At 31.5% G+C, this 17,684-nt stretch overlaps 1 protein-coding gene and 1 long non-coding RNA gene across 2 annotated transcripts in view; one reads left to right on the top strand and one right to left on the bottom strand.

Moving 5' to 3' along the window:
- The first annotated feature begins 6,574 nt into the window (after positions 1-6,574).
- On the top strand, positions 6,575-16,707 carry LOC127698840 (uncharacterized). The gene is made up of 2 exons (XR_007980968.1): positions 6,575-6,602; positions 16,394-16,707. It is a non-coding gene; the product is annotated as an uncharacterized LOC127698840 (long non-coding RNA).
- The window catches only part of LOC127698829 (calcineurin B homologous protein 1-like), a 27,938-nt gene continuing 22,109 nt past the window's right edge, over positions 11,856-17,684 (bottom strand). The window contains exons 6-7 of the mRNA XM_052202523.1: positions 15,923-16,003; positions 11,856-15,284 (exon numbers count right to left, since the gene is read on the bottom strand). Coding sequence (XP_052058483.1) covers positions 15,231-15,284; positions 15,923-16,003 — 135 coding nt within the window. The 3' untranslated portion in view covers positions 11,856-15,230. The remainder of the gene's footprint in view (positions 15,285-15,922; positions 16,004-17,684) is intronic.

Raw genomic sequence — 17,684 nt, 5'->3', positions numbered from 1 at the left:
CTGTAATACATTCAAATCTTAGTGAAATAGCAAATAAACTGCTTTTCAGAGGGTTCGTATACAAATTTAATACAGTTTAGGAATGGCCAACTTGATAGTAGAAAAATGTTTTGCCTGACTGACAATGTAAAAAAAGAGACAGACACAGTTAAAACCTAAAATCCCCTTTCGACTAGTTGGTAGGAGACTGCTTTTTTGTTTAACCCAATTATTTTTTTTTTAAATCAGTTTTTGATAAAACTATTTGTGAATAAATACATACATGTCTTTGAAGTCTCTTATGTAGGTTGTTTTCCAATTTTCTTTGACGATATGATTTTTTCTTCTGTTTAGGCATTCTGATTCAATCATAAGCAATGTCGCATACTAACCTAAAAAAGTAAAATCTAAAAGTTATAAAACAGTGTAAACAAATACAATAAAATCATCAAACAAATCATAATGTGTTATTGATAACCACTATAAATCTTAAAATCTTGATAATAAGTGATAATTATTGCATGAACAAGCATTCCTGAGTATTCTCAATAGATATAAACAATTCACCAAAGTTTCATGAAAACGGCTGAAAAGAAAAATTATAAGACTGCAACAAAATTTGAACTTGATCTGTAACTTCTCATGATAAAACAATATACCAAATATCAAATCAATATCTTCAAGCAGGAGGGAAAAAAGTGTGAAAACTGATTTGCCACAATGATAGATGGACAGACAGACGAACAGAGTGCAAACCTAAAGTCCCCTTTGACTTCGTCACTAGGGGACTAATTAATAGAAAATACATTGTACTAAACCTTATGTACAAATGTGAATATTTAGGTAATTGTAAAAATCTGACCTGTACCTAATGCAAACCACAGTAAAAAGCAAAAATAATGCATATTACCTTTATCCATCATAAAATATTTCTGAAGCATGACATTAAAGTACTAAGAAAGTTTCTTACACATGATACTTTTATACCAAAAATATTGTCAGTGAACCAATTTATTTCCTATGAATCAGTGATGTAACCACAAAAATATTTCTCTAAAATTTGATATGATGTCATACCTATTTTCAATTTACTGTGAATTGTCCAATAACATCTCTAATCTACATTCTGACCAAATATGTAATAAAACCATGTGGGCTGACCATATCCCAAATCAAAAACATGAATACCACACAGAATTCAAGATTTTTTAATTGAACCCCATCGCAATTGCAAAAAAAAATATACAATTTATACAAAGTAATGGTTTAAACCCTTTCAAAATAATATCTCAGATAATAATCCATACAGTAAAATGCATACAATTACCACACACTTGTTTTTAAAATTGGCAAATTTGTTTAAATAGCAAAAAAATAATATATATTACCTTTATCCATCACAAAATCCTTCTGAAGGCATCACATTGAACTACTGGAAATCTGGTTCTCTGTTGTATATACTAAGTATGACTATTTACTCCAATAAGGTATATAAATCAAAAATCATTTATTTGAACTACTGGAATTCATACTTTCAGTTATATAAACTAAGTTTAACATTTTCCTTGGTTAAAATCATGAAATCAAACTGGATCTCCATTGTTTCATTTTAATAAACATAAATCATAATCCACAGCAGAGACACAAAAAAAAATCAAGCTAAACAAGAATTCTGTGAATATTGCATAACAATAGGACTATTTACCAGCTTTGAAATTACATGAGCAACACAACGGGTGACACCTGTGCAGCAGGGTCTGCTTACCCTTTCAGATCACCTGAAAATACCCCCCCCCTTTTTTTGGTGGGATTTGTGTTGCTTAGTCTTTAGTTTTCCATGTTGTGTCTTGTGTGATTTTATTTGTCTGTTTGTCTTTTTCTTTTTTAGCCATTGCATTGTCGGTTTATTTCGATCTAGAAGTTTGAATCCCTCTGGTATCTTTCGCCAGACTTTCAACTAATGAATAAAATAAAGTAAACAGAAAAAATAAAGTGAACAAAAACAATCAATTAATAAATTAAAATTTATATACTATATTCAAGCAGCAGGAAGAAAAAGTGTAGAAAACTCATTTGCCAAACTGAGAGATGAATAGACAGACAGAAAGACAGACAGACAGACACACAGCCTACCAAAAATTATATAAACATTTTACCAATGAAATTTTTGCCAATAACTCAAACTTATTTAAATGAACCAGTAAAACAGCAAAATAATTCACTAAAATTAGATATGACTTAACCCCTTAATAAAAAAATATCTCTTAAATTAGATATGATGTTATATCTATCAATTAAACCATCTCTGTTCAAAACAAATAACTCAAACTTATTTCCATGAACCAGTAAAAAACAAGCAAAATACTTCTCTATAATCAGATATGATGTTATATCTATTTCTATATTATAATCAAATTTAATTAATAGTTGGTGTTTCTTTCATGTGTCACAAAATAATACAGATCTGCAACTTATCTATCAATGTCAAAAACTTTATCTCATAATAAAAATAGATTATTATCTAGTTAAAAACAAGTTTAGATTCAGCACTTAAAGAACCCTATATATATTTAATTTATGTTCAACTATAACACACACAAACTGATTAACATTCTATATTCAAAGGGAAATAACTCAAACTGAATCAGATCCATAACAAATCATTTTTTGATGAAACTAAACAACATTTTAATTTAATACTCTTTGGACCTCAATGTGGTATTATCTAATTAATAATATATAAATACATGTTCAGAACAGTCAGCATTTCAAAAGAACCCTACATGCATTACAAAAAATAAAAGAAGGGGGTTGGGGGTTACACCAGAGGACATCCCTTCCCCTAAATTTCATTTGATTTGTTTTATTGTCCCATGCAAGAATATATATGGTTTAGGGGTGGGGATCTCAACCGTTTACAAGTTCTTAAACAGGAAGAAGGTGGGAGTAACCCTAGGGGACTCGCCTTTTATTTCATTTGATTTGTTTTATTGTAACATACAAGAACATATATGGTTTCAGGGTGAGGATCTTGACTGTTTACAAGTTATCAAAAAGAAGGGGGGGGGGGGGTGGTAGTTACCCCAATGGACTTCCCCTATATTTCATTTGATTTGTTTTATTGTCCCATAGAGAACGAAAACCAATTTTGGGACATACAGCATACATACTTACAGACAGACAAGGGTAAAACTTAATCCCCCCTCAACTACAGCGCAGGCATAAAAGTGTGGCAAACTGATTTGCCAAACTGAAGGACAAACAGACAGAGAGACAGACAGACAGACAGACACACAGCCTACCAAAAAAGTTTCAAACAATTTACCAATGATATTTTGCCAATAACTCAAATTTATTTCCATGAACCAGTAACAAAACACCAAAATAGTTCTCTAAAATTAGATATGACTTAACCACTCATAAATCTCTAAAATTAGATATGATTTTATATCTATCAATTAAACACATCACTTTTCAAAACAAATAACTCAAACTTATTTACATAAACCAATAAAAAACCAGCAAAATACTTCTCTAAAATTAGATATCATGTTATATCTATTTCCATATTATAATCAAATTGAATTAATAGTTGCTAATATTGTTTCTTTCATGTGGCAAAAAATAATACAGATCTGCAACTTATCTATCAATGTCAAAAACTTTATCTCATAATAAAAATAGATTATTATCTAATTAAAAACAAGTTTAGATTCAGCACTTAAAGAACCCTATATATATTTAATTTATGTTCAAATATAACACACACAAACTGATAAATTTTCCCAGGGGACCTGCCCTTTATTTCATATGATTTGTTTTTTTGTCCCATACAAGGATATATATGGTTTAGGGGCGGGGATCTCAACCATTTACAAGTTCTTAAACAGGAAGAAGGTGGGAATGACCCCAAGGAACTCACCTTTTATTTCATTTCATTTGTTTTATTGTAACATACAAGAATATATATGGTTTCGCGGTGGGGATCTTGACCATTTACAAGTTTTCAAAAAAAATTTAATTTGCTTTATTCTTTTGTCCCATACAAGTACATATATGGTTTAGGGGTGGGGATCTCAACCGTTTACAAGTTTTCAAAAAGAAGGGGGTACGGTTTACCCCCGTGGACTTCCCCTATATTTCATTTGATTTGATATATTATCCCATACAAGAATATATATGGTTTAGGGGTGGGGATCTCAACCGTTTACAAGTTCTTAAACAGAAAGAAGGTGGGGATTATTGTCCCATACAAGAATATATATGGTTTAGGGGTGAGGGATCTTAATCGTTTACAAGTTCTTAAACAGGAAAAAGGTGGGGGTGACCCCAGGGGACTTGACTTTTATTTGATTTGATTTGTTTTATTGTGTAATATACAAGAAGAAAAATGGTTTCAGGGTGGGGATCTTGACTGTTTACAAATTTTCAAAAAAAAGGGGGTGGGGGTTACCCCAGGGGACATCCCCTTAATTTCATTTTATTTGTTTTATTGTCCAAAAAAAGATTATATATGGTTGAGGGGTGGGGATCTCAACCAATTACAAGTTTTCAAAAAGAAGGGGGTGGGGTTAACCCTCATGGACTTCCCCTAAATTTTATTTCATTTGTTTTATTGTCCCATACAAGAATAAATATGGTTTAGGGGTGGGGATCTCAACCGTTTACAATTTCTCAAACAGAAGGGGGTGGGGGTTACCACAATGGACATCCCCTATATTTCATTTGATTTCTTTTATTGTCCCATACAAAAATATATATGGTTTAGGGGTGTGGATCTCGACCGTTTACAAGTTCTCAAACAGACACGCTGGGGGTGACCCCAGGCGACTCACCTTTTATTTCATTCGATTTGTAACATACAAGAATATATATGGTTTCAGGGTGGGGAGCTTGCACATGTTCAAGTTTTCAAAAAAAAGAGGGTAGCTGTGAGCCTGAGGACTATCACAATATTTCATTTGATTTGTTTTATTGTCCCATACAAGAATATAATTATATGGTTGAGGAGTAGGGATCTCGACCGTTTACAAGATAAAAGCACATTATCAAATTGAAAGGGGGTAGGGGTAAGAATATATATGATTAACGGACACATAATTATCTACAAAATGTCTAATAATGAACAGTAAATTCCAAACTTCATTTATACAGTAATACTAGTAAGTTTCAAACTGTATATATACAGTCCTACAGATCTGATCAGAAAACAGAAAATTTTCAAATAAATCCGTCACTCCAATGATTATCATATGCTAAAATATTTCAAAGATCTAATTAATAATGAAAATAAATCATTATCATATGCTGAAATATTTATAATATCTAATTGAACAGAACTATGGTTGTTTAATATAGTACTCTAACATAATTAATAATGTAATAATCTTCAAAATGTCTAATGATATAGCTTATAATTATTACCACTTAGGAAATAGATAATTTTCAAATAAATCTGTCACTCCAATTTTTATTCTGAGATAAGACAAATCATAAAATGATAACAACAGTAAAATATTTAAAAATTCTACTTTGGATATTAAAAATGGCGATAACTCACAAAGGAGATATACTAAAATCTTGAAAATTAATAGAGACCTTCATTAAGTCCCAGGAAACAACATATTTAAATTTGAAAAAAATTTGTTAAAGCGTTTTCATGTTATTGTGCTGATGCTGTTTGGCAGCCGCCAGAACCACCCAGCCACCTGCCGTATATAACTATTTTAATAACCGATATTTCATTCGAAAATCCGGTTAAAAATAAAGGACCTTTGTGAGCATGCTCACATACCCCACGCCCCCACATTGTCTCACGGCAAACAAAATCTCACCAGATTCCTAAGTTCAAAGACTCATTACTCCTACAAAAGTCAATTAATAAAAGTTTGTTAAGTACATCTACATATTATGTCCCGATTAACTAAAAAGTTTCATGAAATTCTGTTGTGTGGTTTCAGAGGAGTTGCAATGACAAACTGTTGTAGTAGTATATTAAGTTAAGTTCAATAGGCATTACTCCTAGAAAAAACAAAGTATCATAAGTTCCTGTCGGTATAAACATCTACATAGAATGTCCTTATTATCTAAAAAGTTTCATGAAATTCTGTTATGTGGTTTCAGAGGAGTTCCAATGAAAATCTGTTGCAATAGTATATTTAGGCAAAAATTCCAAGTTTAAAAGGGCATAACTCCTAGAAAAAAACATTGAATCATTATTTACTGTGGCTATGCACATCTAAATAGTATGTCCTTATTATCTAAAAAGTTTCATGAAATTCTGTTGTGTGGTTTCAGAGGAGTTGCGATGACACGAACAAGACTGCAGATGAGTCAAACACATTATACCCCATGCAACAAAGTTGCGTGTGGTATAATAACAAGATGTGGTATGATTGCCAATTATACCATTCTCCACCAGGGACCAAATGACATAGAAGTAAGCAACTATAAATCACCATACAAGAATTTCTGCAGTAAAATAAATAAAATGCTTCGCTGGGGCGCAGCTTGATACGACCGCAGAGGTCGAACCCTGAACAGTTGGGGCAAGTATGGACACAACATTCAAGCTTGATACAGCTCTGAATTTGGATTGCTATTAAATATTTGACACAGCATAGGTTTCTGACACAGAAAGAATGTGGTCTAAGAACTTGAATTTTTTTAATTTACCTATTATGGTCCAATGTCCAAAATCAAAATACATGGTTAGATTCAGCATATCAAATAACCCCATATATTCAATTTTTGTTAAAATCAAACAAAGTTTAATTTTGGACCCCAACTTAGACAAACTTGAAAACTGGGCCCATAATCAAAAATCAAAACACATGTTTAGATTCAGCATATCAAAGAACCCCAAGAATTCAATTTTTGCTAAAATCAAACTAAGTTTAATTTTGGACCCTTTGGACCTTAATGTAGACCAATTTAAAAAACGGGACTTAAAATTAAAAATCTAAATACACGGTTAGATTTGGAATATCAAAGAACCCTAATAATTCAATTTTTGATGAAATCAAACAAAGTTTAATTTTGGACCCTTTTGACCTCAATATGAACCAATTTGATAGCCGGGCCCACAAATAAAAAATCTAAATTCATGGTTAGATTCAGCATATCAAAGAACCCCATATATTCAATTTTTGTTGAAATCAAAAAAAGTTTAATTTTGGACTCCAACTTGGACCAACTTGAAAACTGGGCCCATAATCAAAAATCTAAACACATGTTTAGATTCAGCATATCAAAGAACCCCAAGAATTCAATTTTTGTTAAAATCAAACTAAGTTTAATTTTGGACCCTTTGGACCTCAATGAAGACCAATTTAAAAAACAGGACCCAAATTAAAAATCTAAAAACACGGATAGATTTGGCATATCAAAGAACCCCAATAATTCAATTTTCGATGAAATCAAACAAAGTTTAATTTTGGACCCTTTTGACCTCAATATGAACCAATTTGATAGCGGGGCCTATAAATAAAAAATCTAAATACATGGTTAGATTCAGCATATCAAAGAACCTCATATATTCAATTTTTGTTGAAATCAAACAAAGTTTAATTTTGGACCCCAATTTGGACCAACTTGAAAACTGGGCCCATAATCAAAAATCTAAATACATGTTTAGATTCAGCATATCAAAGAACCTCATATATTCAATTTTTGTTGAAATCAAACAAAGTTTAAATACTGGACCCTACCTTGGACCAACTTGAAAACTGGGCCCATAATCAAAAATCTAAACATATGTTTAGATTCAGCAAATCAAAGAACCCCAAGAATTCAATTTTTGTCAAAATCAAACTAAGTTTAATTTTGGACCCTTTGGACCTCAATGTAGACCAATTTAAAAAACAGGACCCAAATTTAAAAACCTAAATACACCGTTAGATTTGGAATATCAAAGAACCCCAATAATTCAATTTTAGATGAAATCAAACAAAGTTTAATTTTGGACCCTTTTGACCTCAATATGAACCAATTAGATAACGGGGTCCACAAATAAAAAATCTAAATACATGGTTAGATTCAGCATATCAAAGAACCCCATATATTCAATTTTTGTTGAAATCAAACAAAGTTTAATTTTGGACCCCAATTTGGACCAACTTGAAAACTGGGCCAAAAATCAAAAATCTAAATACATGTTTAGATTCAGCATATCAAAGAACCTCATATATTCAATTTTTGCTAAAATCAAACAAAGTTTAATTTTGGACCCTTTGGACATTAATGTAGACCAATTTGAAAACTGGACCCAAAATTAAAAATCTAAATACACTGTTAGATTCGGCATAACAAATAAATAAATGTGATCAAAGATTTTACAAATCTAATGCGCCATACTGTGCAATTAAAGATTACTTCTTGAAATTTTTCAATATTTGAAATTTGAAAAAAAAAAAATATTTGAAGAATAATTCTTTTTAATTTCTGAAATCTGAAATGAGAAAAAATTGGCCCCCCCACAATTTCTTTTTATCCCCCCCCCCCCCCTTTTTCCCCCAAAAAAATTCTTTCCCTCAAGATATGGTCATAATTTCAATTCAAATTTCCAATGGAGTTGGCAACCATAATTACCCATTTAAATTTACCATAGTGCTAACTTAAATCTATTTTATAATAGAATTAATAAAAATATAGTGTCAAATCTTTCATATGGATTTTTTTGTAAAAAAAAAAGATGAAAACATTTGCAGATATTTTTACTGGTCTTCCTTTATAAATATGCATTTCTTTAAACATAATTTAAAAGCAGTGTAAGGGAAGTAACCAAAACGTTGTATTTGGATTACCTCCCTTACACTGTTTTAGATTATCTTTATTGTTCATTAACCATTACTTTATACATAATTTAAAAGCAGTGTAAGGGAGATAATTTCAATGATGTATTTGATTTATCTCCCTTACACTGCTTTAAATTATGTTTTGTACTAAAGTATTTGTCCATTAACCAGGACAACCTTGTTTTTCCCCCTTTTTTGCCCCTAATTCCTAAACGGTTTGAGCCATAACCCCCCAAAGCAAATCCTAACCATCCCTTTGTGGTATGGAAACTTGTAGTATAATTTCAGAGAGATCCATACACCGTTCCACAGTTATTGTCTGGAAACTAGAAAATGCTCATTTTTGGCCCCTTTTTGGCCCCTAATTCCTTAACTGTTGGTACCATAACCCCCAAAATCAATCCCAACCTTCCTTTTGTGGTATTTAACCTTATGGTCAAATTTCAAAAAGATCCATTCACTTAAACTAAAGTTAGAGTGCGAAAACCAATATGTATTCGGACGACGACGCCGGACGACGACGACGACGCCGGACGACGACGACGACGACGACGACGACGACGCCAACGTCATACCAATATACGACCACAAAATTTTTTTGCGGTCGTATAAAAATTCATTGGCAGATCAATGATTTTGAAAAAGAGGTCCCTTTCATTTCAGTAAAAAGTGAAATATATCTATATTTCATTAGTTTCATATTGCATCCATATTTGTTTCTTCACCAGGAGAAACAAGTTTAACCCTTTCCTTGTATATGTTTAATTTCATTTTATACCCATATCTTGTACATTTGTACATAGAATTCTATTGCTTGTTCAAATGTCCTTTTTACTTGTTTTAAGTATACAATGATGAATGTTTTCACAGGAGAACTATATCTTATTAGCTTTTATGTTACATCCATATAAAAATGAGGAGATGAGGTATGATTGCCAATGAGACAACTATCCACCAAAGTTCAAATTAAGTGGATGTAAGCAATTATAGGCAACTACAGCCTTCAACAATGAGAAAAATCCATACTGTATAGTCGGCTATAAAATGCTCCGACATGAACAAGCATTCTGAGAGTATTGTATGGTAATACATAGTCCCCTACCAGTTAAAAATTCTTTGTACTGGAACAAAATGCTAATTTGATTTATAACTTATCATGGTGTAAACTGTATAACAAATATCAAGTCAATATCTTCAAGCATGACTAAATAAAATGCTCCGCTGGGGCGCAGCTTGATACGACCGCAGAGGTCAAACCCTGAATATTTGGGGCAAGTATGAACACAACATTCAAGCTTGATACAGCACTGAATTTGGATTGTAATTGAATATTTGACATAGCATAGGTTTCTGACACAGAATGAATGTGGTCTAAGAACTTAAAAATTTTTAATTTACCTATTCAAACCATATCATTATTATTTGTTTTTATATATAAATCAGAAATAACCAATTTAAAATGGAAAATTTTAAAGAAAAAAAATGAAAAAAAAATCTTCCCCCCCAAATTTTTTGAACCTCCTTATGATTCATCACCCCCAAACTCAATCCCAGCCTTCCCTTTGTGGTATGGTACCTTGCAGTACAATTTCAGAGAGATCCATACACTTGAACACAAGTTATTGTCTGGAAACTAGAAAAATGCTTGTTTTTTGGCCCCGTTTTGGCCCCAAATTCCTAAACGTTTAGGGCAATTACCCCCAAACTCAAATTCAGCTTTCCTTTTGTGATATGGAATCTTGTAGTACAATTTCATAAGATCCATACACTTACACACAAGTTATTGTCCTGAAACTAGAAAAATGCTTGTTTTTTTGCCCCTTTGTGGCCCCTAATTCCTAAAATTTTGAGGCAATTACCCCCAAAAATCAATTACAGCCTTCCCTTTGTGGCATGGTACCTTGCAGTACAATTTCAGAGAGATCCATACACTTGAACACAAGTTATTGTCTAGAAACTAGAAAAATGCTTATTTTTTGCCCCTTTTTGGCCCCTTATTCCTAAACGTTTTTGGCAATTACCCCAAAACTCAATTCCAGTTTTCCCTTTGTGATATGTAACCTTGTGGTACAATTTCATAAAGATCCATACACTTACACACACGTTATTGTCATGAAACTTGAAAAATGCTTGTTTTTTGCCCCTTTTTGGCCCCTAATTCCTAAAATTTGGAGGCAATTACCCCCAAAATCAATCCCAGCATTCCCTTTGTGATATGGAACCTTGTATTACAATGTCAGAGAGATCCATACACTAACACACAAGTTATGTCTGGAAGTTACAAAAATGCTTATTTTTGGCCCCTAATTCCTTAACTGTTGGTACCATAACCCCCAAAATCAATCCCCACCTTCCTTTTGTGGTATTGAACCTTATGGTAAAATTTCATAGAGATCCATTCACTTAAACTAAAGTTAAAGTGCGAAAACCAATGTGTCTTCGGATGACGACGACGACGCACCGGACGACGACGACGACGCCAACGTCATACGACCACAAAAATATTTTTGCGGTCGTATAAAAAGCGTGGAAAACTAATTATTTAAGCGAATTTTCTAAGTCCAAGAACCATAACTCTGCACAAAATCATCAGACCAGAACAAAATTCGAACTTGATCTGTAACTTGTCATGATCATACAATATACCAAATATCAAATCAATATCTTTAAGCATGAAGAAAAAAAGTGTGGAAAACTGATTTGCTGGACTGACGGATGGACAGACAGACAGACGGACGGAGTGCAAACCTAAATTTCCCTTCGACTTCATCAGTAGTGGACTAAAAATATGAAACAATTCAATTCAGAAAACTCACGGCCTAATTTATAACAAAACAATTAACAAAAAACAAATATATGACAGATATGAACCATGGACAACCACTGAAGTACAGGCTTGGGCTCCCCATATTATATTTACACAGGCTCCTGACTTGGGTTCCCCATATATATATTTGCTTCTTCAATCCTTCTTGTCCCCTCTAAATCTGCAACTGGACTGAGCCCAACGACTTATATCAGGCACCTGATATTATCTGCAAAGGGTGAATCTGAGGATTACTATTCTATAAACAACAAAGATTGCAGTAAAACAATTTTAATGATATGCTTTATCTCAAATACTCTTTTAACAACATGATTATGTGCTACATCCAGTGTATATATTTTTTAATACTCTATATAAATCCTTTTAAATTATACATATTCTAACTCACTTTTAACTATTTATTATTATTAAGGGCCTAAATTGTTCTCTTATAGATAGATTCCTGGTATTAGGAATACATTTAAATTTCCTTTGTTCTTGCAGACTTATTTTCCTACTGTTAATTTTGAACTGAATAATTTCTCAAAATGATACTTTATTTTTTCCAATTATTTATGACAGCACTTTATTCTGGATGAACCACACCATTTCAAAACAAAGCATGTACCAGTAAACTTGTCATATGACTTGACTAGAAATGTCTTTATTCGATGATGAAAACCTCTCTTTTATATACAAATTTTCTTGTATGTGATACACTGTCGAAATACGTAAGTAAAGTAATATGTCAAGCTTGAGCCAAGCTGTCTTACATGGGAAATTTTGATTTTGACAGGAACAGTTTTTTTTTAAATAGCTCCTGATTAGAAGAAAATTTTGTATACAGTACAGTGGTCGTAATAAAATATCCTCTTCTGAAATGAATTTGCACAAATCCTTTACATAAATCATAACTGAAATTGTTCAAGAATTATCTCACATATGAAGCATTTTCACAGAAAAACAGAGGTGAGATTTTAAATGAACTGATATTATTTCATGAAAAACAAAAACCAAATGGACTTGCAATTTGTTATTCTCTTGTATTTTCTTTTCAATTATTGGTTAAAAATGCAAATAACAAAAATAACAAATACAAATTGTCAAGAAGTTTTAAAAATTATTAAATCAAGCATCTGGCATATTCAAAGATGCTAAAAAAATCTTTAAATTACCATATTTAAAAAATAACATCAATCGATAACAATGATATAACAAATAGCATCTTCATTTAAAACCAAGATCACCACACTCATTTCTTTCACCTAAACTGATACAAAGATAACTAAAATTGCTATAAATTAAAAAAAAAAATCACTGTTTACACATGATTCTGATTATTCAAATTATACAACATATGAAAGACTAGATTCTAGAAATTCTTTCTCTATAATACCAAATAAAATATTATTCCATTTAAAATATGAGTTATGGGTACCAATACACCTTATCGCTATTTATTCCAAACCATACAAGTCTGAAATTACATAGCTTTTTCATCCAGTTGAAGCTAACTGGGGCCCTGTTTAAACAATGTATTGTGCATAAAATTAAAAAAAAAAACATGTTTAAATCACGGTAAACACTGCAAACAAAGCATTTTTAAAACTTTAGTTTGTTTTTAAAAAAATGAACAATAAATTATCAAACTTTTTCCTCTCCCAGCTCAGTACTGATGACCTTTGTGTTTGTAATACTTTATCAAACAGGAAGTTGAATAAATGACTGTTTTTTTCCAGAATGGACTAAATAGTGATAAGGTGTATATCCATGGTTTACATAAATTGCTTTTACAAAGATCACTCTAAAACCCAATCTTTGTTAATATTTTCATGTTTCTTTCATTCTGTGAAAAGCTACTACAGTTCACGTCATCTTTAGTGTAAGAACTAACAAAAGCAAAATATTATCCACAATGCATGTTGCAATGCATATCGAAAATGTGTGAAAGTATTGCAACACATATGGCTTTTCTCTCATTGTTTCAAATGTTTTAGTATATACACATAGCATATATCTTTTTTCTATACATACTGATAAAAATCCCTTTTTAGGCCAAGTTGAGATTTCATTTTGCATACAAATACTCAATACAACCTTTCGTGATCACTAATGCAATACTTATAAATACTTAAAGAAAAAATTAAATCAAACTGTCCTTTTTCTTTATCAAAATGCAAATAATACATTAAAGTGTTTTTTCCCCCTCAATTTACTTTATAAAGTGTCTTCAAGTATTTAACCAACTTTGGCTATTATCTTAGCACATAATGAATTTTAGTAAGTAATAAAATCAATATATTATTAGAATCTTATTAAAATATTTTGGAATGTTGAAATATATGCAGAATGTGAGTAGGTTTGAAAAGTTATTCATGTATTACATAAATGATCTATAAATTAAAAAAAATTAATGATATAATAGCAACCTTTATAAATACATGTATAAATAATAACAATGTCATATCAAGCAAGCACCAATGTTTATATTTACAATAAAGATTCAGCCAAAAAAAAAAAAGGGAAAAAAAAAAACCCTATATATAAATTTTTCCTGTGTTTTCAAATGTTCTTGATAGTGGTCAATTCTATTTAAACGTTTACAGGGCTTTTAAAGAATTGTTAGGTGTCAAAATTGGAACTGCTCAGTTTATGTTATTTACATTAAATTCAACAGACTTCAACCTTTGCCATTTTGATTTCAACAACTAACAAATTTTTAAAAGCTGAAAGATATCCGAATAGAAATGACAATTTGCAAGAAAAAAGATTAACACTTGTACGGTTCGTGCTGTAAAACTTTTTTTTCCAAAGGTCAAATAAAATCATATTTCATTTTATAAATATGCAATTTATGATATACACAATACAAAAAATCAAAAGCAGATCAATTAATTAGAACACAATCATCTTCAAATTTATGCTTCTGTATTTTAGCAATAATAATTAAAAAAGTACTCAATTTATTTCCTCATAGTAAAGAAATACCATAACTTTATTCCCTCATAGTAAAGAAATACCATAATTTTATTCCCTCATAGTAAAGAAATACCATAATTTTATTCCCTCATAGTAAATAAATACCATAATAAGTAATCTGATTATCTTTCAAATGCATATATGTTATAATATGAGTTTGAAAAAAACTGATGATATGGATACAATTTTATATACCGAGGATTCATTATCATTGTTGGAATATCAATTTTCTTTGATCTCTTGGGAATAGCAAAACCACAAATTTAAATGTTCAAGGAAGTATAAACTTCTTTTAGGATAGCATACAGACTTTGAAAAACCAAAAAATGAAATATCCACAAAATTGAAATTTTCCCCAAATTGATAAAAAATGGTTCCCACAGTATTGTGGATTTATTTTATAATCAAGTAGCCACACAAATCAAGCAAAATCGGTAGACACTTTAAATAGATGAATCCAGGGTAAGCTGTTTATGCTGGTAAATCCATATGATATGTTATACCAAACAAAGGTGGGATAAAAGTCATGACCAAAGATTTGGATACTTTAGAGACAGGTTATTCTTTTTTATCACATGTAAATATCCATCATGTATATTCAGAATATAGAACAATCTATCTCTCCTATTGTAGTCATTTTACTATTGTCAAAGAACAGTTATTATATCTAATCAGTTCAGGAACCTTATACTCATTTTCTGTTCTACATCTACTTTTTCCATTGCCTGAAAAGAAAAAAGGTTCTACATTTTATCAAATTTTCCAATGCCTTATAAGAAAAAGGGTTCAACAAATTATTAAATATTTCATTGCCTGAAAAGAAAAAGAATTCTACATTTTCATTCAGTATTAAAATTTAAAAAGTCTGAGTGGTCTACATAGTTGCTCTATTATATCACTAGCCTGTCAACACATTAGGTTGTGAAGTCAAACCCCACACTGGGTAGGTGTGTTTTGACCTTAATCTTAATTGTCTAAAATTTCCAGTCTTCCTGACGAATGTCATGGTTCTCTCCAGCAAGATAAATTATTGCGATTTCAGTAAAATTTGCATACAGATATATGTATCAAATATCTGAATGTGAGGTTGTATTATTGCAATACTCTCCCAGTTGCATTATTCGAATTAATAGAAACTTCGTTATAATTTCTAAATTATCATTAATAAGTATAAATCATGCTATAATTCTAGATACAACATGCAAGCTAGGTGCAGTGACCTATAATTGCTTTTATCTTCGTCATTTGACTCTGGTGGATAGTTGTCTCATTGGCAATCATACCACTTCTGCTTATTTTCATATAGGTCTTAACATACTAATGTGTCATTTAATATCAACACTAAAAGGATTACATAATATACCTGTTTAAATTCATCAAAAGAGATCTGTTTATCACCATCTGTATCTGCTTCATGTATTGTTCTATCTGCTATACTTCCTAGCTGTAAATGAAAAGTAAGAATCTAAATTATAGGTGTTTCATATGTATACATGATATATATTGCTTAAAGTTATTGGAGTGTTATTTTAGTTATTTTACTTTTTTAGCTCACCTGGTCAAAAGGCCAAGTGAGCTTTTCTCGTCATTTGGTGTACGTCGTCTATCGTTATCTTTTACAAAAACCTTCTCCTCTGAAACTACTGGGCCAAATTTAACCAAACTTGTCCACAATCATTATTGGGGTATCTAGTTTAATAAAATGCTCCGCTGGGCGCAGCTTGATACGACCGCAGAGGTCGAACCCTGAACAGTTGGGGCAAGTATGGTCACAACATTCAAGCTTGATACAGCTCTGAATTTGGATTGTGATTAAATATTTGACATAGCATAGGTTTCTGACACAGAATGAATGTGGTCTAAGAACTTAAAAAATTTTAATATACCTATTATGGTCCAATATCCAAAATCTAAATACATACACGGTTAGATTCAGCATATCAAAGAACCCCAAGAATTCAATTTTTGTTAAAATCAAACTAAGTTTAATTTTGGACCCTTTGAACCTTAATGTAGACCAATTTGAAAACGGGACCAAAACTTAAGAATCTAAATACACGGTTAGATTCAGCATATCAAAGAACCCCAATATTTCAATTTTTGATGAAATCAAACCATATCATTATTATTTGCTTTTATATATATATATATATATATAAAAAATAACCAACTTAAAATGGAAAATTTTAAAGAAAAAAAAAAAAGGAAAAAAAAAATTCCCCCCCCCCCCCAATTTTTTGAACCCCCTTATGATTCATTACCCCAAACTCAATCCCAGCCTTCCCTTTGTGGTATGGTACCTTACAGTACAATTTCAGAGAGATCCATACACTTGAACACAAGTTATTGTCTGGAAACTGTAAAAATGCTTGTTTTTTGGCCCCAAATTCCTAAACGTTTAGGGCAATTACCCCCAAACTCAAACCCAGCTTTCCCTTTGTGATATGGTTCATTGAAGTACAATTTCATAAAGATCCTTACACTTACACACAAGTTATTGTCCTGAAACTAGAAAAATGCTTGTTTTTTGCCCTTTTTTGGCCCCTAATTCCTAAAATTTTGAGGCAATTACCCCCAAACTCAATCCCAGCCTTCCCTTTGTGGTATAGTACCTTGCAGTACAATTTCAGAGAGATCCATACACTTGAACACAAGTTATTGTCTGGAAACTAGAAAAATGCTTATTTTTGGCCCCTTATTCCTGAACGTTTTGGGCAATTACCCCCAAACTGAATTCCAGCTTTCCATTTGTGATATGGAACCTTGTAGTACAATTTCAGAAAGATCCATACACTTACACACAAGTTATTGTCATGAAACAAGAAAAATGCTTGTTTTTTGCCCCTTTTTTGGCCCCTAATTCCTAAAATTTTGAGGCAATTACCACCAAAATCAATCCCAGCATTCCCTTTGTGATATGGAACCTTGTGGTACAATGTCAGAGAGATCCATACACTAACACACAAGTTATTGTCTGGAAGTTACAAAAATGCTTATTTTTTGGCCCCTCATTCCTTAACTGTTGGTGCCATAACCCCCAAAATCAATCCCAACCTTCCTTTTGTGGTATTGAACCTTATGGTAAAATTTCATAGAGATCCATTCACTTAAACTAAAGTTATTGT

Source organism: Mytilus californianus, unplaced genomic scaffold (genome assembly GCF_021869535.1).
Source record: "Mytilus californianus isolate M0D057914Y unplaced genomic scaffold, xbMytCali1.0.p SCAF_4, whole genome shotgun sequence".
Classification (NCBI taxonomy): Eukaryota; Metazoa; Mollusca; class Bivalvia; order Mytilida; family Mytilidae; genus Mytilus; species Mytilus californianus.
Note: the sequence above shows the minus strand (reverse complement) of the source record. Positions and strands in the feature narration are given on the sequence as shown.